The sequence below is a fragment of the Spinacia oleracea genome, chromosome 6 (assembly GCF_020520425.1).
Source record: "Spinacia oleracea cultivar Varoflay chromosome 6, BTI_SOV_V1, whole genome shotgun sequence".
NCBI classification, from domain to species: domain Eukaryota; kingdom Viridiplantae; phylum Streptophyta; class Magnoliopsida; order Caryophyllales; family Amaranthaceae; genus Spinacia; species Spinacia oleracea.
In genome coordinates this window covers 79228846-79256801 of record NC_079492.1, presented here as the reverse complement: position 1 = coordinate 79256801, position 27956 = coordinate 79228846, and the positions used below count along the sequence as shown (strand labels likewise).

Here is a 27956-nt window from a genome sequence, read left to right as displayed (position 1 = left end):
ACGGGTCTCACTTTCTCAATTCATCTTCTTCCTCAAATTTTTCCCCAAAACTCCATTAAACCTCAAAACCCTAACTCTTCAAATCCTCATACCACCTCCATTACTCCACCAAATTACAAGTTTCTTACATCAAAATCATCCCCATCCTTCCCTCTTTCATCTCTTAGTATCAATTCCTTGTTTTTCATTCATATTCTTGAAATAGGAACTCCACCCAAAAAGCTTGAAAATACATCAATGGCACCAACTAAAAGGTCAAGGGCAGAGGCAAGTACGAGTAGGGTACCTTCACCACCTCCCGAAGTGCAGCTTGAGCAAGACACAACTTACCCGGATGTGGTGTTCGAGTCCTACGATCAACAACGCCGGTTTAAGCTACTCAAAGGTAAACCCATCCATCCCACTCGTTGGTTACATAAGGAAAGTCTGAACAAGTTAGGGATTGATAAAGAATTGAAAAAACTGTTTCAACATGCTGGCATTGGTAGAATGTATGATATTTGTGGTCGAAAAACCTATGCACGTCTCACCCTTGAATGTTTGAGTAGTTTCAATGTCGAAAAAGGGCGTGGTAGTGAAATTACGCATGTTTCTTTCCGAATGTTCAATCAGAATTACCGCATGTCTATGAGAGATTTTGCCCGAGTGTATGGTATGAATGTAGGTGGACCTAAGGAACCCCCCGCTCCCTATAATGTTTTGGAATTGTGGACCGCTTTAACAGGGGAGATAAAAGAGGATTTGCAACATCTCCATGCCACTTCCTTTCAACACCCCTTGCTTAGGGTAGGCCAACGGTTTTTCGGGTTGACTTTCTTTGGGAGATTTGAGCCTAATAATGTCCGGAGTGCTGAGTTGATGATTTTGGGAAGTTGGGTGTACAGGGGAGCCAATTCTTACAAGATCAATGTAGCCCACCACATGGCTCTACATTTTCAGGCTCTCGGGAAGCAGTCATCCACCCGTCCCATTGTGTTAGGAGGCATGATCACACACCTAGCAATGAGTGTGGCAAATTTTGTTCAGCCAGAGACTGGGCATGTTGAGGGTGGTAATGCCATGACACTTCTCTACATGGAGAGGCAAGGGTGGATTAGGCCCTTAAACCATAGTCTAGTGCCTGGAGAGATTCAATGGATGTTTAATGGGAGGCCTCTTTTCACACTACCTAATACTACTCTCACAGCTTTTATCCCTGATCAGGCTAGCTATCTTTATAACATCCCTGCTGAGCATGTTCCTGTTCAGCAACCTATACATGAGCAGGCCTATTTCAGAGATGCAGCACGGGCTGCAGGCCAGCCTGGTGAGCCCGGCCCCCTAGACCCAGAGATCATATATGCTAGATTCCGGCAACTCGAGGTTAACCAAGAGGCTCTCATCTCCCATTTCAATCAATTTCAGAGTCAATTATGGGGCCGATTTGACCGGCTTGAGAGTCACTTCGAGAGGCGGTTTGATCATTTTGAGAGCAACCTGGCGAGTCGATTTGCCCATGATGGTGGGCAAGGGAGTTCCGGTGCGGGTCCGAGTGGTGGACAGGTGGGAGGCGATGATAATGGTGATGATGATGATATTGGTGATGATTCCGTACCCCTTTGAGCCAATGAGGACATTGTCCAATTTAGCTTGGGGGGGTATTTGCTTCTTGTACATATTGGTATGTCTTTCCATTCCTCTTTTCTATTATTGTGTGTGTGTATTTGCTTGCTTCTTTAGGATAGTTTATGCTTTGATAATTTTTGCTTTAACAAAAAAAAAAAAAAAAAAAAAAAACAAAAAATATGTCATTCATTTTATAGTATTAGAAAAGCAAGGAAAAGGATAGAAGTTGGTTCATACTATGAAATATATTGGATACTTCCTCCCTTATGGTAATGTTTTGGTTATTGATGAGTTAATTTCCGGAGATGATTTCTTTGGTATCATTGGTTGATTTTGCTCCCCAAGTTAGACTTTATTACTCACATATCCAGAATATTCCTTACCCCTTGTTTATACCCGGCCAACGTTACAAGCCTATATAAAGACCTTTTTGATCATCGTGCAATGTGTGTATAACAATAGGTTGAAGATAGTCGTTTATCAAGGGCCAAAGAGCATATGCGCATTTCGAGTCGACTCCGGTGTAGGTTGAGTGTTTAGGAGAACCTTCAAACACACTAGTGTTGTGAGTTGGGAGGGGCGACTACTCATTCGGTAGTATGCATGCTCATAATGGGAAGGTGAGTGAACGGGCCACAATTGGCTCGCTTAGCCCGCCACATAACGAGAGGAGTGATTCACTTGGTGAGGCCCAATCTTGATTTTATACGTATGTCTTGTGAGCCTTGCTTGAGCTTTGTATCGGTTTGATGTGTGACTGTGGGGATTAGAGATTTCGGTCATGATAATTGCTTGCCTTGATTTGACTCTTGTTTTATCACCAACCTTTTTGCATAGATTTTGGGGTGAGTTAATCGTTTATGTCTCATTGATGCTTTTTGCTTAGGGACAAGCAAAGGTTTTAGCTTGGGGGAGTTTGATATACTCATATTTTATATAGTTTTTACCCCCGTCCCGTATGCACTTTTCATCTCATTTGAGCTCTTCAGAGCCTATTTTAGTGCTAATGTGCGTGGTGTAGTGTCTGTTAGTTGCAGTGCTGTTTTTGATGATAATGGATCTTTGGAGGCCTGTTTCTTATCACTCTTGGATGACTACACGGATCCCGGAGCATTGCGGGATGATCTAGCTAGCTTCAAAGGGGCCACGAGCGTCAGACTTGGCCCAAAGGAGTTGGACCTAGGCCTCAAGTTCAAACTCAAGCCAATTGCGTCAAACTGAGCTCAAAACCTGTGGCCCCGGTTTTCGGAAACCGGCAGGTTTTGAGAATTGAAAGAAATCTATCTTAAGTGCGAAACCGGCAGGTTTGGAGAAACCTGTGGCCCCGGTTTTCGCTACCTGCTACTTTTGAGACACCTGACTGGGCCGAAAACCGGCCGGTTTCTGGAAACCGGGGTGCCCGGTTTTCGGCCCCTTTGCGTCTTCTTTTGCTTAGTTACTCCGTAGGATTAAGGGGAGGCTTATATATATATTTAGTGTTTTTTTTTGTACGGGCTTCCCTCCAAACTTCGTATTATGATTGCTTAGCTTAAAACTTCAATTTTTATTTTCTCCAAACACTCAACTTTTAATTAATTAAAGATTCAAACTTTCAGCTAATCGTTTCGTTCTTCGTTTTAGGTATTACTTTATTCCTTATTTTATTATTCAATCTTAATCATGTTCTTATTTAATATGTTTATTTGGTTTAATTTAAATATGTGTGAGTAGTTGATTTTCTAGGGTTTTGGGAATCCATGAACGAATGTGAAAGGATGATTAATTGTTGTTGATTGTTGGTTTAGCTGTTAATTCCTATTGATTGCCCTTATCTACTTTGCAATTAGATTTGCGCAGGTTTGATTGTATTAGTTTCGCAATATCAAATTAAGATTCGAGAGATGCAATTTGATGTTTAGGCTTGTTTCAATAGGTAGAATTGGGATTAATACGTAGCGAGAGCCCGTTAATTCTAAGTCTATGATTAGTATCGATTCGAGAGAGCATGCTAGTCTAATTAACTGTTATATTGATTGTTATCGATTGTTGTCGTCCTGGAATGTTGTTCATCGGTGAACCTATGCCCTAGACCTTTTAATATCTGATTTCTTCCTATTTTATTATCGTCCTAGTTATATTATACAAATCAATCCATATTCTTGTTTCCCAATAAGTCTAGAATTACCGATTAATAGTAGAAAGAACATTGTTTCCCTGTGGATACGATCCCTGCTTCCCTTGCTATATTTTTAGTTGGTGAACGTTAGGTTTATCTTTGATAGGAGTGCGATTTAGCCTTTCAGCATCGAACGAAGTAATAAGCCGTGCAAACCCACGCAGAAGGTGCTACACTTGTTCAAGCACCTGAACGAGGCATGATGAAGTACTCCAATGAAAAATATAATAATGATATCCCAACACCTGGAGGAATGTTCTAAGACACGCTGTTAGGCCACACAAGCCTACGTCCCACCATAAGTTCAACCATCCTACGGTACAAGAAAAGAGAATAAGGCATATCGCACTAATGTAGGCACGACCAAGAGCACGTGTAAAAGAGGCAAAGACTACTTATCGCCCAAATTCAAAATGCAAGCCACACGACTTCTACATTAAGGATTGAAAGTAGCAAAAACGTTACCTACCACGGAAGGGATAGCTCGCACCTACACGAGCGGAACCCCAAGGCATCTTTCTCAAAAGAACCTACAAAATCGTACGCCAAAAGGAAGCATCCCAACATGCATACTTGGGGGCTCCAAGCTACAAAACAACCATAGCGAAATAAAAAAAATCTCGAAGCAAATGTTTGAATAATAGAAAGGGCACGATGCTTGAGCCCACTTCATGAATGGTCCTGAACCCTATCAAGCTTCTAAGCAAACTATTCAAAATCAGTCATTGCTCAAAAAAAATGATTCAAGCAAACTGATTAATGGACCGCAAACAACGGCCATTCTATGAACGCTCGTTCGCACATACGTAACATCATTCTAAGTATCGAACATTCACGAACGCGTTCAAAAGGAATATACAACAACAAGAGCAGTCAAAGTCTTACGCCTCAAGGTATGTTCCTCGGGCCGTATAGACTCGCCCAACTGTCGCAATAATTGTACGCCTTAAGAGCAACAGTTCCTTAAAATAATCGCCCCAAAGCGACAAGCACCGTAGTCCACCAATCGGCTACGGCTTCTCAAGAAAATCATCACGTTCTAAAAACAAAGAAAAAAACAAAAGAAAAGAGAATACATAGAACTTCCAAGTGAAATAAACGAATGAACAAGAGGCCAACCGTGTCATCAAAAGACCAGCCCAAACAACACTTTCAACGCCCCACCTAGGCGTAAATTATTCCAACGCCCAGGCCTGGGCGCCGAAAATGAACCCAGGCTCAAAAAGGCCCTAACTTCTATTGGGCCCTGCCATTCGACTCGAAAATTTCCGATTTCCTTACTGAAAGTCGCACCTCACAACTTTGTCAAGAGTAGCACACCACTACAAAGATCGCTCGCACTTACGAGTACAATCCCAAACATGATCAAGGACATCACAAATTGCGTATCCCCAAGGAACCCCTTTGACAAGAAATGACCGTCAAGCACGAATGCTTGGGGGCTCGAAAGAAAATATATATTTCAAAAGAGAGTATGAAAAGTTAAAACAATATTCCCAGACTACGATGTACGAAGTCCCGTGTTTGGATGTCCCAAAAAATAAAACCGGTTTACGACCTCAAGACAAAGGTCGCCATTGGCACTTGTACATGGTCCTCTGATCAAAGACCAAGAGCTGGTAAAATTGAGCCGAAAAGACTAGCTCAAAACCATGAAAAAGACCACAAGACAATGGTCCGTCTAAGCACGTTGTCAACCCACATTCAGGTTGCAACTAAATCCGAGCATCCCTCGAAAGAATTCGCTCCTACAAGAATGAATAAAAAGAAGTTCTCAAAAGAAATCGCAAAGAACAAAAGAAATAGGAACTTGCCCATCTTCAGTTGGCAAGATCGCGTCACGAACCACGCGAGTTCCTAAATCGAAAAAACGAATTCAGGGACGTCCACCCTCAGCGGACAGGGCTCGCCCACCCTCAGCGGGCGGGGTCTGCGTCACTAGCCGCGCAGGTCCTCAGTTTTCAAAAAAGAATCTTCAAAAAAAAATATATATGTTTATAGGCTCGCCATCTTTAGCCGGCAGGGTTTACGTCACAAACCACGTAGGTCCTTATTTTGAAAAAGCACAAACAAATTTCAAAATAGATTCGTCCACTTCTATCGGACGGGGTGTCCACCCTTAGCGGACAGGTTCGCCATCTTTAGCCGGCGGGGTCTACGTCACAAACCGCGTATGTCCTTATTTTCAAATTTCAAAAATAGATTCGTCCACTTCCATCGGACGGGGTGTCCACCCTTAGCGGACAGGCTCGCCATCTTTAGCCGGCGGGGTCTGCGTCACTAACCGCGCAGGTCCTTAGTCGCTGCAGTGATAACTTTTTCTGGTTTTTCGTTTTTCCAAAAAAGAACGGTGTGAGTAGCTTTCCCTTTTTCCAAAGATTGGTTTTCCGTTTTTTCCAAAAAAGAGCAATGTGCTGGATTTTCCTTCGTTTTACGTCCCATAAAAACAAGGGGGCTTTCTCGTTTAGCTAACCCTGAAAATGAGAATCTTTTAAAACGTTTTTACCTCGTGATTGGGCTTGGCCAGGCCCAATTACACTTTATAGCTTTAATTTCGAAAACATCTGTAGCTACTCCCAATGACAAAGTGAGGGAGTTTCTGCGCACCTTTAGATCCTTCCAATGACAAAGTGAGGAAGTTTCTATACTATCCGTTGACAAATCCCAAAGACACGTGAGGGATATGTCGACACTTCAAGTGATGACCCTTAAGTCAAATGTTATCACTCGGGGGCTCGTGAGACCCTCGCCAAAACAGGTCACCATGGCTTGTGCGACGCACTTCGTCTAATACTTTGACCATCGTCTTACTCCAAGACTCATTCAAAGTGGGGGCTAACTGTAGACACCTACTTTTGTCCCCATTCCCGAAAGGGAAGGTTCGATGATGAAAGCGTAAATATCCACTTGACAACGCATCTCCTATAAAATAAAGAATCTCAATTCCCCTTTTCATTTCACCCGAAACCTGCTATTTATGGAAATCTGCTAAAAATAGTAACTGCCGTAATGGGTAGTTGTTAAAAGTGGCAAGTCATAAAAGATAGAAACCTATCAGAATTAGGTGTTACACTCCAACATAAATCCTAAATGATATAGAAATTGCGAGAGAATCCTATTCCTAATACGATTCGAAAATAAGAGTCACGTATTAATTAAAATCCTAACGAGCCTAGAGTTCGTAACGGGCCCAGACGCATCCCGTCACAAGGTTAATATGCACTAAAAGACTCAATTAAATCTCAAATACTCCGGATTCTAGGAATCCGAATCTGACTAAGAAAAACAGCCCAGATCCTATTTTCAACGCCTGGCTCTGGGCGCCGAAATCTTCGGCGCACAGGCCTGGGCGCTGAAAATACCTGGTACGTGTTTTTTCCTAATTCCTCGTGGATTAGAGTTCTGCAATTCTATCTTTCCACGAACTCTTTTCCATAAATAGGGCCTTAAGTTCGACGTGAAAAGGACACAACAACACACAATTATTATTCTGAGTATTGACTCTAAATCCCTAAGCCTAAGCCTCACGCTGCAAAACTGATCACGCGTTCTGTCGCAATCGATCCATAAATCGAACAGAACGTATCCCGTCCCATAATTTGAGATTCGTTAAATAAAAGGAGAAATAGCAAAGTCAAAGTGGTTAGTTTTCTGAGAACCGTGACGCACCTCTCAAGGGTGCGTCGTAATGTGTCCCTTTTCTATGATTTAATTGCTTTCCTCGCCTTTTATGAACTGTTAAACTAACTAAATTTGATTGTTCGATCACGCTTAATAAATATGATATTTTTGGGAAATTGGATTATCATGCTAGGCCCCTTAAAACAATCTAAATCAGATAATCGCGCTCGATCTAGTACTATATGTTGCATATTGTTAAAATCAACTCAGATTAGTTTAATAGTACGTTAACGCATGTCCCTTCAATTATTTATGGTGAGCTAGTAAGGATATCCTGCCTCTGGAGTTATCGAAGAGCGAGTACTCCTCTCGGTAGTTACAGTCCCCCGAACCCTCAATCTCTACCCTGCGGGTGTACGTTGAGCGATCCCCACCACCAGGGATCACAAGGGAACCTACGGCCGTCGTGGTCAAACATAATTGCACTCCCTTTATGTGACGATAACCGGATTTTGTCAGTTTTTCTCATTGTCGTTAAAAACTGAATGGCGACTCCTATATTACTAGTCAATTGGGTGTAAACTCACAGGAAATCCAATTACACTTGATTTGACAAAAAGAAGCGTCACACCCACGAGGGACGAGGTCACGCATTAGCCTCGTGCTTTTTCGACCCCCTCACAGATATGTCTAAGGTATATAGTATACTTTATATCTAATTGGGGATGTGAGCTATTGCTGGCTATTTCTAGTTATGTATATGACAATCACTTGTGAATGGTCTGTAACTCAAGAAAATATTTTGATGTGAATTGTATCCAGTAATTGGATTCAATTTCAACTTTAACTTTTAGCCCCCTTACTAAAAACAAAAAAGAATAAGAGTATAATAGAACATATATTTTTTTCCTCAATTCTTTGAAATTGATGGTTCATCAAGATTTCCTTCAGTCAGTTTAAGTATAATAGAACATAATGGATACCGATCATAATAGAACATGTTAGAACATGTTACGAAACAAAAAAGAATAAGAGGATTATTGAACCCCAAAAGGCAGAGAAGGATACCGATCACTTTAATAGGATCACTAAAAACAAAAAAGAATAAGAGTATAATAGAACATGTTACGAAATCTGATCATAATGGATACCGATCACTTTAATAGGATTATTGAACCCCAAAAGGCAGAGAAGGATAAGAAAATGAGCAAAATGTGCACAAAGAAGTCTGGATGAGTTGAGTTTTACATACCCAACCCGAGCACATAACCTAAAGCAAATTCTAAAGAGCCAAAAAATACAAATCTAATGCTAGGTAAGTGGAGTTTTCACTATCAGGTCATATAAACGTGTCTTGAAATATAGCTTATGTTATAGGAAGAAATAATAATAATAATAATATTTTTGGTGGGAAAAGCTGTGAGTTAGTTGTTGATTAGTTGGGCAGCGCCGCACCAATATTTAGTTGTTAGCTTAATTTCAGGATTTTGTTATGAATTCTGTTATAAACTCGACACTATATAGCCAGTTACAGTTGTAATATGGATTCACTGAATATAATCATAATCATAATCTCCAATCTCCTACTTCTCTAATTTCTCTCTCTGCCTTCTTCTATATTCTGAGTTCTCTCTCTCTACCTTCTACACTTTGTTTTCTATCTTCTATTCTTCCATTCAAGGCCTGTAAGCTTTTAGCTTACAACAGCTTAATTTGCTACATTAATAAAAACAAGCATTATATTGAAACATGTGATACTCCGTATATGATTTCTTCCATTTTCTTTAAAGTGCTACCCGCAATTTAGAATGGTCGAATAGACGCAGAATTAATCAGTTACCCACTTTATGTAAGTTCAAATACAGATGAATGTATGCTAAAATTAAAAGAAAAGCAGTTACTAATCTTAGTTTTGCCAACCGATTCATGCAATCTGCAGCAGCATATGCATTATAGTCTCTAACAAGAACAAAGAAAAGGCCAACTTTGTTACCATTCCCTGCAACAAATTTAACAGCCGGATAAGGGGCTTTCTTCATATTTTTTTTTTTTTTTTGCTTTCATTTTGCCAGGTGGGTGATTGGAGACGGCTTTTATGAACGAAAGGAAACTCTTTCAAAAGAAAGAATGATGGGGAAAGACTTGAAAGTAACAGTTACAATACAACCACCAAGCTCAAAAAGAAGCATGATGGACCACCCGATGCAAAGAATAGAATTTAAGAAAAGACGTCCTTCCGTTCTATGCAACCTTAGGGGGAGGCAGGAATATTTAGGAAACCCATGTGGTAAAGAGAGAGATAACAAAGGAGGCTCATTTGATAATGAGAGTAATAGATACAAACCACAAACCAAAAAACGATAAGTTGTACGAGACATTTTGAAACATACAAAAATGGGAATTGTTGCATTTATGTTGAGAACAGAGGGAGTTTTATCAAATATCAATCTTCAAGGCACCATTTACCCTACTCTATCATTACCTAGATACCTACAACAGAATTGAGTTGGGATACGGATTTTGTTGTACATAGTGTCAGAGCCTTTCCCCTACCGTTGCCAAAAAAGTTGTTTCCAACAAGATCTTTGGTCTCAAACATTTTTTTTTTTTTTGAGGGAAAGAACGAGCAATAATTTCATTAATTTAAATCAAGCTATGCCAAAGTAATTAGGCTTTGGGGAAAGCAGTCCATCCGAACACGCTCCGAGCCAATATCGGTCTCCCATCGAGCAACTAGATGGGCAGCCGTATTGTCTGCTCTTCTTACATGCATACACATAAATAAATTGAAAGAACGACACATACGGCCAATATCTTCATAGAAGAGGAAAACCGGTGAGGCGCCAACCTCCTGCTTCTCAATGGCCCGCACCACATTCAGAGCATCGCACTCCAGCACCACATTCTGATAGCCCAATCGCCTTGCCAACTCCACCCCATATCGCGTTGCCCCCGCTTCGGCCATTTCCACCCCGAAATTTTCCCCCACTCGCATCACCGCCGCCACCAATACTTTCCCATCAGCATCCCGAATAACCGCTCCAAAACCGACCCCCCTCCCCGCGGTCAGGTGGGCATCAACATTAACTTTCACGGTACCCGTAGGGGGGGCGTCCAGTACCTAGCGGAAAGTACCCTCGCAGAGGATGAAACCACACTAACCTTCCCCTTATATGCATGGTAATCATCCACCAGCTGCACAAAACCTGTGGCCAGGCACACAACATCAACATTAGCATCTTCAAAGATAGCCCTATTACGGCAGCACCAAGCCGCCCAAACCAGGGAGGAGAAGTTGCGGAGCTTTTCTTTGTCGATCTTACCAGCGATCCAGACGAACCTATCCGCAAAGGAAGACCTCGGAGCATCAACTAACACATCCCCGAATTCACTACATCCCCAAATTGTGGAGGCATGCTTGCAGTCAAATAGGGAGTGTATGATGGATGCTTCGTCAGCCGCACATATTGGGCAAGCCTTCTCTTGTCTAATGTGACGCCCGAATAGAACGCCCATTGTTGCGAGGCTACCTCTTCTTGCGCGCCACAAAAAGTGACTCAATTTTGGCGGACCATTGAGCCTCCAAACATAGGACCATAGCTCCTTATCTCGCGTCCCATAATATAGCTCATACGTGCGAGTGCGTCCCAACATCCCCAACCAGTAAGCTGAACGGACACTATATATGCCGTTTGAAGTGGGCCACCAATACAGCAAGTCCCTCGGCCACGAAGGCGAGAGCGGTAAATCAAGCACCAACTGCTGCTCATCCTCTACAAACACTTCCCTGAGAACCTCTTCATTCCACCTTTGGCCCTCAAAATCAATCAAGTCCGACACACGCAGCTCCGGGTCGCTTGTACTCCTCGGTGTAGGCACGAAATGAGACCCATTTCCCGGTAACCATGCGTCATCCCATACCCGTATTGATGTACCGTTGCCCACCCTCCATTTCAGACCTTCCAACAACAGCGATTTCGCCCCCCAAATGCTCATCCAAGTGTAGCTTGGATCATGCCCACGTCTAGCATCGACAAACTCAGAATTTTTGTAGTACTTTGCCTTTAACACCCGACACAGCAACGATTCGTTACCATCCCGGAGCCGAAATCCTTGTTTGGCTAGCAATGCCTGATTGAAAACATTTTAGGTCCCGGAAGCCCATGCCCCCCATTGCCTTAGGCAAACATAATGACTCCCATTTATGCCAATGTAGCTTCGTTTCCGACTCATTGTCTCCCCACTAAAACCGGGCCAAAATAGAGTGTATCTCATCAATGAGTCCCTCCGGAATTTTAAACACACTCATCATATAAGTGGGAATAGCCTGTGCCACAGCTTTGATCAACACTTCCTTCTCGGGCCGCGATAAAAGCTTCTCTTTCCAACCTTGGAGTTTCTTCCAAATTCGTTCCTTCAAGCAAGTAAATATTACTTTTTCTGACCTTCCAATGATCGTAGACAGCCCCAAATACTTTTCATGTCTGTTCACCTCCCTCACACCAAGCGTTTCCACAATCTCTTTCCGACGGTCCATTCGTACACACTTACTAAAGGCAACTTCTGTCTTGCTTAGATTAACTTTTTGACCGGATGCTCTCTCGTATGTACTGATAATTTCAGCAATTTTAGAGCATTCTTGCAAGTTTGCCTTTGCTAAGAGGATACTATCATCCGCGAAGAAAAGATGCGACACCCTCGGAGCACCCATGCACACTCGAGCACCGTGGAGTAGCTTGTCCCTCGCCGCCTTACTTAACAAGGAAGAAAAGGCATCCGCACATAGCAAAAAGAGATATGGGGATATTGGGTCCCCCTGCCGAAGTCCCTTGCCAGGATAAGCGAACCCGAAATACTCCCATTGTACTTAGAAGAGAAGGAAACGCTTGACAAACATCCCAAAATCCTTGACACCCACGCACTTCGAAAACCCAATTTGTACATCACTCTCTCTAGGAAGCCCCATTCAACCCTATCATATGCCTTACTCATATCTAACTTCATCGCCACCGTGCCCTCCTTCCCCTCCCCCCTCCTTTTCATAGCATGGAAGATCTCAAAGGCCACCAAAGCATTACCGGTGATGAGGCGTCTCGGCACAAAAGCACTCTGTTCAATTGAGATGATAGTTTCAAGCATCGGTTTTAGGCGATTTTCCATCATCTTGGAAACTATTTTGTATAACACATTGCACAAGCTAATCGGCCGAAACTCCGTTATACTCTTAGGATCATTACATTTCGGGATAAGGACAATACAAGTCCGGTTTTCATCCTCCAATGTCACCTCTCCTTTCCACCATGCCTTCACAAAACTCACTACATCCCCCCCTAGGACCCCCCAAAACTTCTGAAAAAACAACGCATGCATCCCGTCCGGACCCGGCGCCTTATTTGGGTGCATTTCAAATAGAGCTGCCCTAATCTCTTCCCCCGATGGCTCCTCCTCCAACCTGTCATTCATTTCACCCGACACCCGCTCCTCAATACCTTCCAACGCCTCTTCGAACCCTGTGGGGTTACTGGTAGCAAACAACTCCTCAAAATAGCTTTTAATGATACCCTCTATCTCCTCCGGTTTGGTACTCCATACACCCTGCTCATTATTCAAACCAAGTATTGCATTCCGTTTACGTCGTTGCGACGCTTTATGGTGGAAATACTTAGTATTTTTATCACCATCCCGAAGTTCGTTTGCCCACGCTCTTGCATACCAATAGGATTCCTCCACTCTATGAAGCTCATCTAGTTCATCCGCCGCCTCTCTACACTGCTCGAGTACTCTTGCATCGTGGGCACGAGCCTGTAGGCATTTGAGCCTACTTTCCACCTCCCGAATCTTTTTCTTCATAGCACCGAAAGTGGATGATGCCCATTTTGACAAGCTACTCGCCACCGCACCAATTCTCTCTACAATATTTCCCCCATTAGAGTTCTGCCACGCCTTTGAGACCACACCCCCGCACTCCTCATTTGACAACCACATCGCATCAAAGCGAAACACTTTGCCATTCTTGTTTCTTCTATTCTCTTTACCAAACTTTAGCAAAATCGGGGCATGGTCAGACCGGTATATAGGGAAATGAAGTACCTCAAAATAGGGGAATAGTGTTGTCCACCCATCATCCGCCAAAAACCTATCCAACCGCTCACGAACTCTCGTCTCCATAGAATTACCGTGCTCCCATGTGAAAATGCTCCCCTTATATCCCAAGTCCCTCACTGCACACGAGTCAATAACCTCCCGAAACGCATCAATAAAGCGCTCCCTTCTAACTGCTCCTCCCTGCTTCTCATGCATGCCAAGTATCTCGTTAAAATCGCTGAACATGACCGTTGGAAGGGAACTATTACCCTTCAAGCTCTTCATCAGCTCCCATGTCTTATACTTTTCCTCCATCTCTGGCCACCCGTATACACCAATGGCTTTCCACAAGGCTCCCCCATCATCCCCTCTCACTTCTGCCTCCACATGGTGTTTTGAGTAGGAATTAACTGCCACATTCACATCCCTCCACCATAACCCCATGCCCCCCGACGTCCCATTGCTACTAAAACAAACATCGTTTGCGAACCCACACCTATTTCGAACTCCTTCAAGTTTCTTAGAGTCAATCATCGTCTCCATTATGAACACGATATCCGGCATCTCTCTCCAACACCAATTCCGGAGAGCACTAACTGTCCAGGGGTTGCCAATCCCCCGGAAGTTCCATGATAAGATTTTCATTGTACTTCGCGGGATTGGTCCACGCCAATCACCGCTACTTGACTCAAAGAGCCGAATTCCGTACCAGAAAATATTGGTTTAACACACCTCCCTTCCACCCCCTCCTCCTCCATGATCACATCCTCACCATCCATACCACTCTTCCTTTTCTCCCTCCCTTCTCCAGCAGTCTGCCCCTCTCTCACATACGTAGAAGTAACACTACCTCCCATCCGTCCCTCCACAACCGCCTCCCTCTCCCCCACCTTTTCTCTTTTATCACTAATTCTTTTCACCCTTCTGACCCTCCCTTTACTCCCCTCCGAAGCACCGACTGAAAACGTAAGAGTTTCAGCAAGAATCTCCGTTTCAGCAAGAATCTCCTTCCCACTCACCCCCTTCTCCCCACTCCCCCCACCAGGACCCTCGCCAACCACGCCACTACATACACGAATATCCTCATCAGGCTTCGTAGTTGGCACACCATCCAACTTGTTTGCACTAGCAGCCCTAATTTGGAGTTGGCATTCCACATTATCCTCTACCACCTCTACAATCTTCCTTTCTTCCAGTTCTCTACGCCCCATATCTCCACCGAATTTTCTTGTTTTCTTTGAGACAAACAGGACCTTCTTCGCCGCCTTAATGGTTTCCACCTCGTCCAGGAGTTGTGATCTGCCCTTGCTAGGCGAGGCACGAAGGCATACTCCCCATTTGAAACCCTCCTTCCTCTTATCATCAGGTACATTTGAACAATCTCTTTCGCTGTGCCCTAGAATGCCATACAGAAAGCAGAAAAAGGGGAGCCTCTCATATCTAAATTCGACCTCCACCTCCACACCCCTCCTGTTCTTAATGCATTTCGTTCTTCTAAGTGGTTTCCTCACGTCCATGAGGACTCTCACCCTCCTATCCTTGTCCACACCAAAATCGTCCTCCTCAATCTCCATTAGGTCACCCAAGCATGACGCCACTACTTTAACATGATCATTAGAGCGACAGTTAAACGGCAAATTCCAAATACGTACCCAAAAAGGTGAGTGGTTAAGGGGAACATCAGTTGGCTGCTCGTCGCCCGTAACCTTATTCAGGATCAGCAGTTGCTGATCAAAACACCAAGGTCGCCCTATTAGCACCTTCTCCATATCACGCCAATGAAAGAATTGGAACGCGAACATGTTCGGTCCAATACTCCGCACTAACACCTTCCCCATCATTGCCCAGGCCTGCACCATTGTTCGTTTAAACGCATCGATATTGAAAGGTCGATCCGTTAGAAGTTTTCCCACCAGCAAAAGGGCAACCTTCTCGTCCGTCTCATCCGAAACTATACCCCCTAAGTCCAGGACCTCGTCCTCTTCCTCTTCAATTGCTAGACGAGCACATATTTCCGATAGGTCGTCGGCCATTATAGCCGAAGAATTAACCGGCCGCGCGATTAGGGTTTTCCTTTATTTCGAGGGAGAGCAGCCCTTTCTTTCGAGGGAGTTGTTGTTATCTTTGGTCTCAAACATAAATGACTGAAAACCTACTATCTCACTGCAAAAAATGCAAAGGACGGTTCAATGGAACACCAATTTATTTGACTTAGTATATAACTCCATGGAGTTCATAATCTGCCCAAGTACATGGAGAAAAAAACACCAAACAAGGGCTAGACCAAAAGGATAATCATCTCGGGGAAACTATAAATGAATATCATGCAACTAGAAATAAACAGAAAATAAAACACCCATTTTACTGTAAGCACATCCTATTGATTATAAAGTAAAAACATATCCCTCTTAGACCTGTACATCAACACTCAATCACCGACTTGTGGAGCTTAACGTTCTAAGTAATAATTCAAGGCAAGGGTAACAAGAAATTTAAAATAAATGTAAAAATGGTACACTTCAGAAAATCAGAAACCTGATGATCTACTACATCAACATTCCAACAATACCTCTATAGAGACTCCAGTCTCGAGGGGAGGGGGTGTCAAATACAAACAGAAATATGAGGAATAAACATGAAAGGATGCAAAAAAAAAAAATATTAACAAAAATGACGACTGACTATAAACTTACCTAGGGTAGCTTTTCCAAGCTGCCCGGATATTAGTTCACTGTTGTGGAAATAAACAAAATCATCATTCGGATACATGGTTTCCTCCCTAATAGCTATACTTCTGTCTTCAACTCTGGAATATATCTTCTCCTTTACAATAAGATTGACAAAAACTTTTATTTGTGCATGTGGGCGCAGCAAAACATTAAACAACTGTTTACTCGTCCAAAGCTCAATTGGCTGCACCAGAACAATAAAAAATTAAATCAATAAGCGTGATGGAGGAAGTAACACTGACCCTGTCAAAAGAATGATTACCCGTTGTTTCATTTACTACACAAAATATAAAAAGCTTCGATAAAGCCAAAGCAGCCGGATCACAATTGATCAAATACAATCTTACTGCTAGATTTCATTATTGAAAACCCAACAAATATCATATTAGAATACAAAATGGCCAGTAATTTTTTTATAGTTTGCAAACCCTTTTGTGAAGTTGGAAAACTGAGGAGACTGTTAAACAAATATGCCCCAAAAATGGAACAGAAAGCCAGGAAAGTGTCTCCTTCGTACTTGGCTACCAAGCTTCTAGTATCTACTTATTTAAGAAAAAGAAACACGGTGCCTGAAAACAAAGGAGTTAAACTAATAAATGGGGTCTAACCTTTCACTTTTTTCACCGTTTGGGACCTATACCTTTTTTTCCCCGTTTGGGACCTATACCTTTTTTTCACCATTTGGGACCATTCCTTTTCCGGCCAAATTTAACTAATGCACAAAAAAGTATTAGTCCCTTTGATTAAAAGTTTAGGTTCTTGGGTTAGGAACTTTTTTTTCCTTTTTTATATTACTCCTTCGACCCACATTCATTGAAACCATCACCATTGCCATTAAAACCGTCACCCTCACCTTCATCCTCATTGCCACAGTTGTCACCAAAACAAGCCACACACCACCCTCACAAAAACCATTCAGTTAGAAAAAAAGCGCCTCTAACAAATTCTTACTACTAATTAAAATAACACTTCAAGCTCCTCTCCTCACCCAAATCCATTAACACACAACCCAATCTCCATCTCTGAAACCCAACCAACACAATCTCCGCCTCCCAATCCATTCAAGAATTGATAATCGGACTACCATATAACACTCTCACCTACAACGCCAACACCCATTGAATATAACCATCATTCAACACCCACTTTTTTCCTCTCTCTCCAAGGTTACCCAACGATTGGATAGGTTATGATTCATATGACAAACATAAATCATGCGGAAAAACCATAAAGCCAGGAAAGCATATTATTTACACATAATCATTTAGCATAGTTTAGATGCATACACTTTGTTGCGTGCCCTCCCTAGCTGCGCCCGAACCGAACAAGAACAAGTCTTTAGGACTCCAAGTGTCGTCCCTCCGTAGATAGTCCACAGCACGTCCGGATCCGCCTTAAGCTTGATCAACTAGAATCGCCCTTAAGGTAGTATAGATTTCGGCTGATTAGGGGCAAGAGAGTGGCTGATTTTTCTTCAAAATCTTACCTTTAGAATACTTCAATTGTTTTTATAAATTATCACCCTAGGCTCTTATTTATAGAGGTATGGAAAGGGAACTGGAATCCTACTAGGATACGAATTAATTAAACTAGAATCCTATTAGAACTCTAATTAATTAATTTATCCTTTTAGGATTGGGAATTTAATCATATATCAAATCCTAATAGCTTTAGGATTCGTGTATGAACACAAACACACACACGCACGGCAGCCCACGAGTGGCGACTATGCGCGCGCGGCCTGCGAGCTCGCAGCCCATGCCACGAGGCCCACACGCTGCCGTGGCCTTGGCGCGCGCTGGGCCTGCCTTGCGGTGGGCCTGGGCGCTGCCTTGGCTTGGGGCGTTTGTGGCGCGCTGGCTTGCTGGGCGATGGCCCGGCTTCGTGCTGGGCCTTCGTCCGGCAGGCCTCGTCCGATTCTTATTCGTACGATGCGCTTCCGATTAAATTCCCGGTTCCGGAATTCATTTCCGATATGAACAATATTTAATATTTCCGATTCCAGAATTAATTTCCGTTTCGAACAAATATTTAATATTTCCGTTTCCGGAATTTTTTTCCAATTCCGATAATATTTCCGATTCTGACAATATTTCCGTTTCCGGCAATATTTCTGATTCCGGCAATATTTCCATTTCCATTAATATTTTCCGATACGTACCATGTTTCCGTTTTCGGCAACATCTACGACTTGGATAATATTTATATTTCCTGATACGATCCATATTTCCGTTTCCGGCAATATCATCGTTTCCGGAGTATTCATTTCTTGCTTGTGAAGATCTCAGCTCCCACTGAAACCAAGACCCGTCGATTCCGAATATCCATAGATGGAGTATTTAATGCCATTAAATACTTGATCCGTTTACGTACTATTTGTGTGACCCTACGGGTTCAGTCAAGAGTAAGTTGTGGATTAATATCATTAATTCCACTTGAACTGAAGCGGCCTCTAGCTAGGCATTCAGCTCACTTGATCTCACTGAATTATTAACTTGTTAATTAATACTGAACCGCATTTATTAGACTTATCTTGAATATTTCGTCAAATTTGAAGGGACTCATCATTTAATACAAAACCAAGATTAAATGGAATATGAAAATACATTTCATATATGATAAATGTTCAACCCAAATGTTTTACAACCATGGGCCTCAAACCCATCTTCTAAAACAGTTTATGGAATTTCAAAGCTATGCTTGATTTCCAGTGCTACAATGTGAGTGTTGCTTCTCACTTGTTGCATAGGTTTAGTTATCATGCTTTGCCAATCTTTTTCATCGAATGTTCTTCGAGATATGATGATAAGATCTTTTGAGTTTGTTTATTATGTGATCTAGTCTTTCTTACTTTGATAGTGGTTCTACGCATTTTGCAATGAAGAACCATCAAGTCAGCAGACAGGTGATCTACACAAGTTCAGTGAAGAACTCTTTAAAACAACCATGTTTTATTGCTTCTTAGGCAATAAGTACTTTTACTTCAACTGTATAGGTTGTTAGTGATGCTTTGTTTGGATTTACCTATCCAAGCAGTTCATAGATATGTGGAAGACTCTCCAACTATATCTTAGAACATAGAAATTATTATTTTAATTTCCCACGCAACAACTCATGGTCTTCAATCCATGTTGCCATTTCAAAACACGATGCTCTTTAGCTCGTCTTTGTCAATGGTTAACTCCAAAGGAATCTTGCTTGATCCTTTTCTAGTGTTTATGCGTGTAGCATCAATATGTAGCATATCTTTATTTCCTTGAATCAAGAACTATTCCTATGTACTTTTTCAAGTACCATAAGTATTCTTGATCTCAATCTAGTTGATATTCACTTAGATCAATAGAGATTGGTATATGTTCGTCATGCCTAAAGCCATACGATACGTTTTTGGCGATCCTCATATTATATCATACATGATAAATTCTTTTGCAGAATAATTTCCAATTGAATTCTATTCATGTAACTTTAGCTCATTCTAGTCTCAGTAGATACTGAATCCAGCTAAATTCTTTGACATATAATATAGGTTAAGAATCTCACTTAGATCCTTTGATGTTTAACTTAGTAAATTTTTATACATAGTTCAAACATTCATTACTTAGATTTATTCATATGGGTCGAATGTCTCCAATGGAGTATTTCGTGTTTGATTTAGTAAATTCCATTACTTAATCCAAAACAATATTATAAAATCTTTGTGAATGGATCTTAATACCCAGTATGCACTAAGTTTCGCCTTGGTCCGTCATTGATGAATAATTTTCAAATCTAAGCCATTAGTATTTGAATGTTATTTCACAATAGAGAGATATGTGTGTGATACACATAGGACCAATTAAGTTTTACGTACTCCCACTAAACTTCTTATATATCTATAAGAATCATTTACATTTTATGAAACTAAAATACTTATTAGCTTCACTAAAATACAATTCCAATTCCCAATTGCTTGCTTAAATCTGTACTTAGATTTCATAAGCTAGCTTTCATTTCAAGTATTTATTTGGATCCACAAATCATATGACATACCATGTACATAGTTTCTTCCAACATTTGACTGAGGAAGATGTTTTGTCATCCAATTGCCATATGTACCAATATGCAATCAGTGCTTGAATTATAGATTTAAGCATTACGATTTTGCATGAGGTTTCAACACAATCCACACCGTGAATTTGCTTGTAACCTTTAGCAACAAATCTAGTTTTGTGTGTGAACACAATTTCATGTTTGATGGTTTTTATCCTTAAAACAAACTTGCAAACAATAGGTGTGAAACTATTCTTGCAAATCAACAAAATTTCAATTTTGTCATCAAAACATTGAGTATGTTTTATGGTCTTTAACCAATTAAACATTAAGCCTATATATGGCCTCTAACCATTTTAGGGAATCTGGGTTTCGTCATAGCTTTCTTACAGGTCACAAACTCATTAATCTACATAATAGTTTGACTGCAAGTTGTAGGTTTCTTCACTATCTAATAGAATAATCTCATAGTTTCAGTGACTTGAACTCTATGCCTACTTGGGTATAGAACATCAAACAAATAGAATATTAATAGCCACTTGAAAGTCCTTTGAATATTCTGTTCCCTTTGAAGCACTTGTAAAGTCTTCTAAGAGATGTCTATTTTTAAAGCCACTTCTAAAGTCCTTAAAGAATAAGTGTTCGGAGCTTTTTGAAGAACTTCGAAAAGCCTCCGGAATGTCCGTTTATGTTTGTTGTTCGCCTCGAAGACTTTCGAGGTCTATTTTCTCCCACTTGTCATTTTGGAAATGAATCTCCAAAAGGACATTATTTCGAGCAAACAAACATTATGTTCTCAAAAATTCGTGGTAGAAACAATACCCTTGTGTCTCATTTGAATAAATCACAATGAAACATATATCTATACTTGGGCCTTAGTTTGTCGAATGACAAACACTAAGCTCCCACCGAGTTTAGGAACTCTCTAGATATATTATGAAAAGATATTCTGAAATTTCTTTTCAATAGCTTTGACGAATTTGGTTTAGTTTGGTGGTAGTTGAGCATTTTGTTTTAGAGATTATAGGAAAAGCCTTTATGATCCATCATTGATCGAATCAAGTACTAATCGACTTCGATCATTCCAATTTAGATATGCCATATCTTATGGAGCTAGATTGTCAATTTTACTACACACAATCATTGATGATCATTTTGGTCTCAAGTAATCATTAACATGATCTATCCTAGATCTTTATAATTTCTTGCCAAGTGGATTTCATATTTCTGAATCTTTGAACTAGCCAAACAGATTCAAACTTATATCACTTCGAGTAAATGAACCAACATTCACTCTAATCTAGGTGAAATAATAAAGTCATAAAATCTCTTTCTTTAGCTTTGAATTCTATTGTCTAGGCGTTCTAACAATAGTTCATATCTTTTGTTACTTTCAACAAGTAAGACTAGCTTGTCTTGAATTGATCTAGAAATCAATCAACTTTCAAAAGTCCATAGAGCTTATGAATGTTAACTTGTTGATATGGTCTAAGCAACAATGCCAAAGATTAGTGGAACTCAAATCAAGGGGTTGATTTGAACCTAGTAAAGTATTTATTGTTTAAAGAGTTGTTTGTTTTAATCAAGCATATTGACTCAACCCGTAAATGACCATTTCATTCAAATAAACAAACAAACATTGTTTTTTTGTTTTTCTTGAATGAGTCTTTCTGTGTTTGAAGCAGAAATTTAGGTATGCTGATTATGGAACAAAATAGCCATTAAGTTCCAACCTTGAAAGGACTTAAAACAAACCAGATGACCCTACAACTAATGTAGCATTGCCATGCTTCATTTCCCACTTGTAGGCCATTAGTGTAGCCTAGCTTCCATTGTTTGAGTTATTACCGAAGTAAGAACCTCAAGCGGTATATGATACCAAGGAAGTTTGATTGCTAGGTCACTTCTCTTTAAACATAAACTTATAAGTAGAAACAGAATCGTAAATTCCTTTCATTTGTTCCTTGTTTTCCTATTTCTTGTACCCTTTCTTATAGTCTTAAGAATTGATTTCTCTAGTTTGACTTTTATACTTTATTTAGACATGTCCAATGTCACCAACAAGGTTCTTTACCATTTTAATTTATGTTGAATATTTTTTTTCAACTAGATGATCTTACCAGAAGCTTCTAAAGTTCTCTAAGCATCAATCTATTCGAATGTCTAGTGACTAGACTCATTCGAGAATTAAATGGAAAATGATTTTAGGTTGTTAACCATTGGTAAAGCTGAGCGTTTAAACTCAATGCTTTTTGATCTCAAAACTATATTGTATTTTGAATTCACAAGCACCAATCGGTTCGCCATTCGACTTTGATACTCGAAAACAACCATAAAAGTCGCTAAAAGAAACGTACATTTTAAATTGCTCATTTTTTCTAATTTCCGTGAATCGTTCTTGGATTCACTACCAATCGAGGAAATTTACTGTTACCTTTCTAAAAGGATTTACTGCAGTGCAAGATATTTAATTATAAACAATAATTAAAACATACATTGAAGCATGCAAAGTCTAAACATTTATCATGAGTAATAACTTGAAAATTAAAGCAATCATGCAATTTAAAAAAGTTATTGGCATTTTATTCGAATTTATTGTTCCGGCAGGTGTGAATAAAATGATTCCAAGACCCTAAAATCCATTGAAGAATTAAGCACATTATGTATTTAGACTCAATTCTAAAATCTTTTAGGTAAGCAAAAGCCTTTTGCTAATAGTCTAGAAACTACTATTGGTTGATAGGTACGTCTAAGAACTTATTAGGTAAACCTATCGATTTTGCCACGACATAAAAGGACTTCTTACTTATATCGTTGAGTTTCACCAAAACTAACATGTACTCACAATTATTTGTGTACCTTACCCCTTTAGTATCGACAAGTAACACCTCGCTATGGCGGAAAACTATTACTAAGATCGATGTAAAGGATATCCAAGTAAGTGTTATTTTGGCATGGCACCTTTTAACTCAATTTTTAAGTTTGGAACTTAAGGCTCTTACTATGTTGGTTAGATTTTAAGTGAACTAAAATCCTTAATCATGCAACATAATCAAGCCACAATCTCATGCATAATTAAGACATATTTAAAGCAATAAATAACTTAAAGCATGCATAAGATAAATGTGATCTAGTATGGCCCGACTTCATCTTGAAGCTTCAACTTCAAAATCCGTCTCGAAAATGGAAACTTCGTCTTGAATTTCACCGTGGGAGGCGCCATTTTCTCCAAATAGGATAAGCTATAATTAAACTAATTACAACTATTTGATGGTACGCAGACCATATTTGAATCGAAAAACAAATTTGGTACTTTAGACCAATTACATTCAAATTAATGGTACGCAGACCATATTTTCTATCCTATTTGGGCCATACTAGTCACTTCATAACCTGCAAAACAGTACATATGCAATATATACCATTCATCCATTCATTATCATGAATGGCCCACATAATTGGTTAGTTAAAACACATTGTATGCATCATATAAACATTTGCAGCAATTAATCAATTGCACCAATAATCTACCAATTATTCAGTCCTTATTAATTCTAATCAAGTTGTTTAACCTTAAAGGATTTGTAGACCTAATCAAGAGTTTATCACTAAAAGGGGCTCCCACTTAAACCAATAAATTCATATGCTTTACTAATTTTAAACATAAAAATGTATTTCTAGTCTAACCGGAAACATACAAATTTAATTAAAATTTAAAGCTCATATAAATTTATAATTGAATCCACTTATTTAATTTATTTTCAGTCGAATTTAAATTAATTCAAGGTTTTTAATTTTAGTAAAATAATTAGAATAAATAAAATTTATAATAATTATAATATTCAAAATTAAAATCCAAGAAAACAATTTAAATTATTAATTTTAAAATTAATTAAAATTACATGAACTGAAAATCTCAAATTAAAATTTAAAACTCGACAATCGTAACATGACGAGCACTTAGGCTTGCGCCCAAGCCTCGTCGATTGCTCGGCCTGTCGCTGGCCCATGGCACATCGTAGCAGCAGCCACGCGCAAACGCAGCAAGCCAAGCCACGCTTGCGCGCAGCCTGCCTGCCCATAGCATCGCAGCAGCTACGATGGTGCTCGCTCGCTCGCGCAAGCAAGCGCTCGAGGCCACGCGTGTTGGTGCGCGGAGCAGCGATCGCTGGGCGACCAGCTCTCGCCCTCGCGCGCGCGCGCCTATGCTCGTGCCATGCCATCGCTGCTCGCCCATCGCCCACATGCTCGCAGCACTCGACACAAGGCAGGGCTGCTGCCTTGTGCTCGCGCGCCACTCGCCTTGCTCGCTGCATTCGTACCGCATGGGCGACGAGCTCCCTTGCTCGTCGTCGCATGCCCGCACTATACAACACCCCTTAAGGGTAACACGTAGCGTCCATTGCTTTGTGCGTGCAAGTTTTATGAGCGAATTGCATAAAAATTTAAAAAAATTTAATTCAAAATTAATGACAAATTAATAAAACATATTAATTTCATAATTTTAGGGCGAAAAATCGAAAATTTATTAATCAATTAATTTCCGATTAATCATGGATTCAAATCTAGGTCATAAAAATTTAAAATTTAACACAAATTAACAATTTTTATGGTGGTTTTTAAGCATAGGTATCTAATTAAATTATTAATTAATTATGAAAATCAAATCAATTCTAAATTATCCGAATTTTAACAAATTAATCATAATTACAAATTAGATTGCATAATTAACAAGGCTAGGCATTCAAACTTGTTAAACATATACAATAGGTTAATCAAAAATTCAAGATTTATCAACAAGAATCGCAAATATTTAATTTAACATCTTAAATTTACAAACTTTTGCGTTCGAAAAACTTAAACCTCCGAAAAGTCATAGTTACAAACTTTTGCGTTCAAAATTTTAGAATGCCTTTTACATGCGGAATTGACACAAAAATCACTCGATTTGGATGAGTAACGAAGAAACTGCCGAAAAACTGCGTACATATAATTAAATAAACAATATTTGCAATTAATTAACAATTACGAAAATTAATCACCCCTTTTAATTCCTTGCAAATTTGTAATATTTAACCATGTTTATGCAATTTAGATTATGAAAATAATAAGAGGCTCGTGATACCACTGATAGGTTATGATTCATATGACAAACATAAACCATAAAGACAGGAAAGCATATTATTTACACATAATCATTTAACATAGTTTAGATGCATACACTTTGTTGCGTGCCCTCCCTAGCTGCGCCCGAACCGAACAAGAACAAGTCTTTAGGACTCCAAGTGTCGTCCCTCCGTAGATAGTCCACAGCACGTCCGGATCCGCCTTAAGCTTGATCAACTAGAATCGCCCTTAAAGTAGTATAGATTTCGGCTGATTAGGGGCAAGAGAGTGGCTGATTTTTCTTCAAAATCTTACCTTTAGAATACTTCAATTGTTTTTATAAATTATCACCCTAGGCTCTTATTTATAGAGGTATGGAAAGGGAACTGGAATCCTACTAGGATACGAATTAATTAAACTAGAATCCTATTAGAACTCTAATTAATTAATTTATCCTTTTAGGATTGGGAATTTAATCATATATCAAATCCTAATAGCTTTAGGATTCGTGTATGAACACAAACACACACACGCACGGCAGCCCACGAGTGGCGCCTATGCGCGCGCGGCCTGCGAGCTCGCAGCCCATGCCACGAGGCCCACACGCTGCCGTGGCCTTGGCGCGCGCTGGGCCTGCCTTGCGGTGGGCCTGGGCGCTGCCTTGGCTTGGGGCGTTTGTGGCTTGCTGGCTTGCTGGGCGATGGCCCGGCTTCGTGTTGGGCCTTCGTCCGGCAGGCCTCGTCCGATGCTTATTCGTACGATGCGCTTCCGATTAAATTCCCGGTTCCGGAATTCATTTCCGATATGAACAATATTTAATATTTCCGATTCCGGAATTAATTTCCGTTTCGAACAAATAGTTAATATTTCCGTTTCCGGAATTATTTTCGATTCCGATAATATTTCCGATTCTGACAATATTTCCGTTTCCGGCAATATTTCCGATTCCGGCAATATTTCCATTTCCATTAATATTTTCCGATACGTACCATGTTTCCGTTTCCGGCAACATCTACGACTTGGATAATATTTATATTTCCTGATACGATCCATATTTCCGTTTCCGGCAATATCATCGTTTCCGGAGTATTCATTTCTTGCTTGTGACGATCTCAGCTCCCACTGAAACCAAGATCCGTCGATTCCGAATATCCATAGATGGAGTATTTAATGCCATTAAATACTTGATCCGTTTACGTACTATTTGTGTGACCCTACGGGTTCAATCAAGAGTAAGCTGTGGATTAATATCATTAATTCCACTTGAACTGAAGCGGCCTCTAGCTAGGCATTCAGCTCACTTGATCTCACTGAATTATTAACTTGTTAATTAATACTGAACCGCATTTAATAGACTTAATATTATATGCATACTTGGACCAAGGGCATTATTTCTTTCACGATTGTGGTCCAGCAATCCCAATTCGACCCAACTAAGGAATTAATCAAACACCCCGTCACCTCTCAAACCCTTATTCCTTTTCCCTCGAAGCTATGTGCCGCATTTTCTTTCTATAGTCTGCTGTTAACGTGGAGTTTCTCCAGCTTGGTTTTAATTAAGATGCCTAAATGATCAGAATGTTCATCATCGAAAAAAAAATTAAGATGATAGGATTTTAATTCTTAATTTGAGGTGTTTGGTTGCGTTAATTGAGGAGAGCAATTGAAAAAGAGGAAGATGACTGATAAAGAAAGAGAACATGCCCAATGATTTTTTAACCCGTTAAAATTTTGAATGAATACATGAGAAACACTGGAAAAAATTCTTGATTGCAAGGATTGAATCGCTGCAACAATAGGATTGCCATTTTTTTTAATTATGTAGTTATTGCATTAAAAAAAACACCTTTTAGATAGATTAACCACAGGTGAGTTAAAGTTGGGTTAAGTGGCCGGAAAATGAGAATGAGGTCCCAAAAAAGGTGAAAAAAAAGGTGTAGGTCCTAAATGGTGAAAATGTGAAATGTTGGACCCCAAACATTACCTTAACTCGAAAACAAAGCAAGGCTTGTATTAATTCAGCTGGTAGAGAACTAAGCAGAACCTATGTGTAAAAGGAGAAGAGCGGAAACTATATTCCTTTTTCAACATTCTTCCTGTCCTTCCTATTAGAACAAATGCAGCTCATTATGTGCATAGACCCAAACTTAGAATTGATCTTATCTAAATCGCCAGCTTCCGAAGAGATCTGTTCAACAAGGGTTACACTTACAACTCTTGCAAGTAGACCTAAAAACGATTTTACATTTTATTATGACTCTCAGAACAAATAAGGCTTCACTTCTTTTTGTTATATCCATTGCTTTCAATCTCCAAACAAGTATGACGGCGTATTATGAAGATGAATATGGAAACAAAAGCCAAACCAGAAATTTGCCGACAAGTTTATTTTATTCGACCTTTTGAGTGAAATGGCAAGTAAACATTTGCATATTATAAGGTACATTATTGAAGGGGGAAGAAAGGTAAAACATGTGGAGTCCTCGACATAGTATTAAAATCTTGGTTGCTGAACTGACCTAGGTTTGGAGACTTTGGACATGGAATCAAAAGCAATTTGCTTGAAAAGCTCAATAGAAAGGAAGGGCTGTTTTTCAGTAAATAACAAAGCCATTGGACGTGCAAAG

At 40.1% G+C, this 27956-nt stretch overlaps 2 protein-coding genes and 1 pseudogene across 2 annotated transcripts; all 3 read right to left on the bottom strand.

The window, feature by feature from the left end:
• Nucleotides 1-188, bottom strand: part of LOC130459156 (DNA-directed RNA polymerase III subunit 1-like) — a 44554-nt pseudogene extending 44366 nt beyond the window's left edge.
• Nucleotides 189-10034: 9846 nt separating this feature from the next.
• Nucleotides 10035-14110, bottom strand: LOC130463296 (uncharacterized). The gene is made up of 4 exons (XM_056832385.1): nt 12324-14110; nt 11685-12135; nt 10544-11512; nt 10035-10502 (listed from the first exon to the last, which is right to left on the bottom strand). Exons 1-4 carry the CDS (start codon nt 14108-14110, stop codon nt 10035-10037), a joined length of 3675 nt encoding a protein of 1224 aa, XP_056688363.1.
• LOC130463295 (uncharacterized) lies at nt 14107-15498 on the bottom strand. The gene has a single exon (XM_056832384.1). It carries the CDS (start codon nt 15496-15498, stop codon nt 14107-14109), a length of 1392 nt encoding a protein of 463 aa, XP_056688362.1.
• Nucleotides 15499-27956: the final 12458 nt, after the last annotated feature.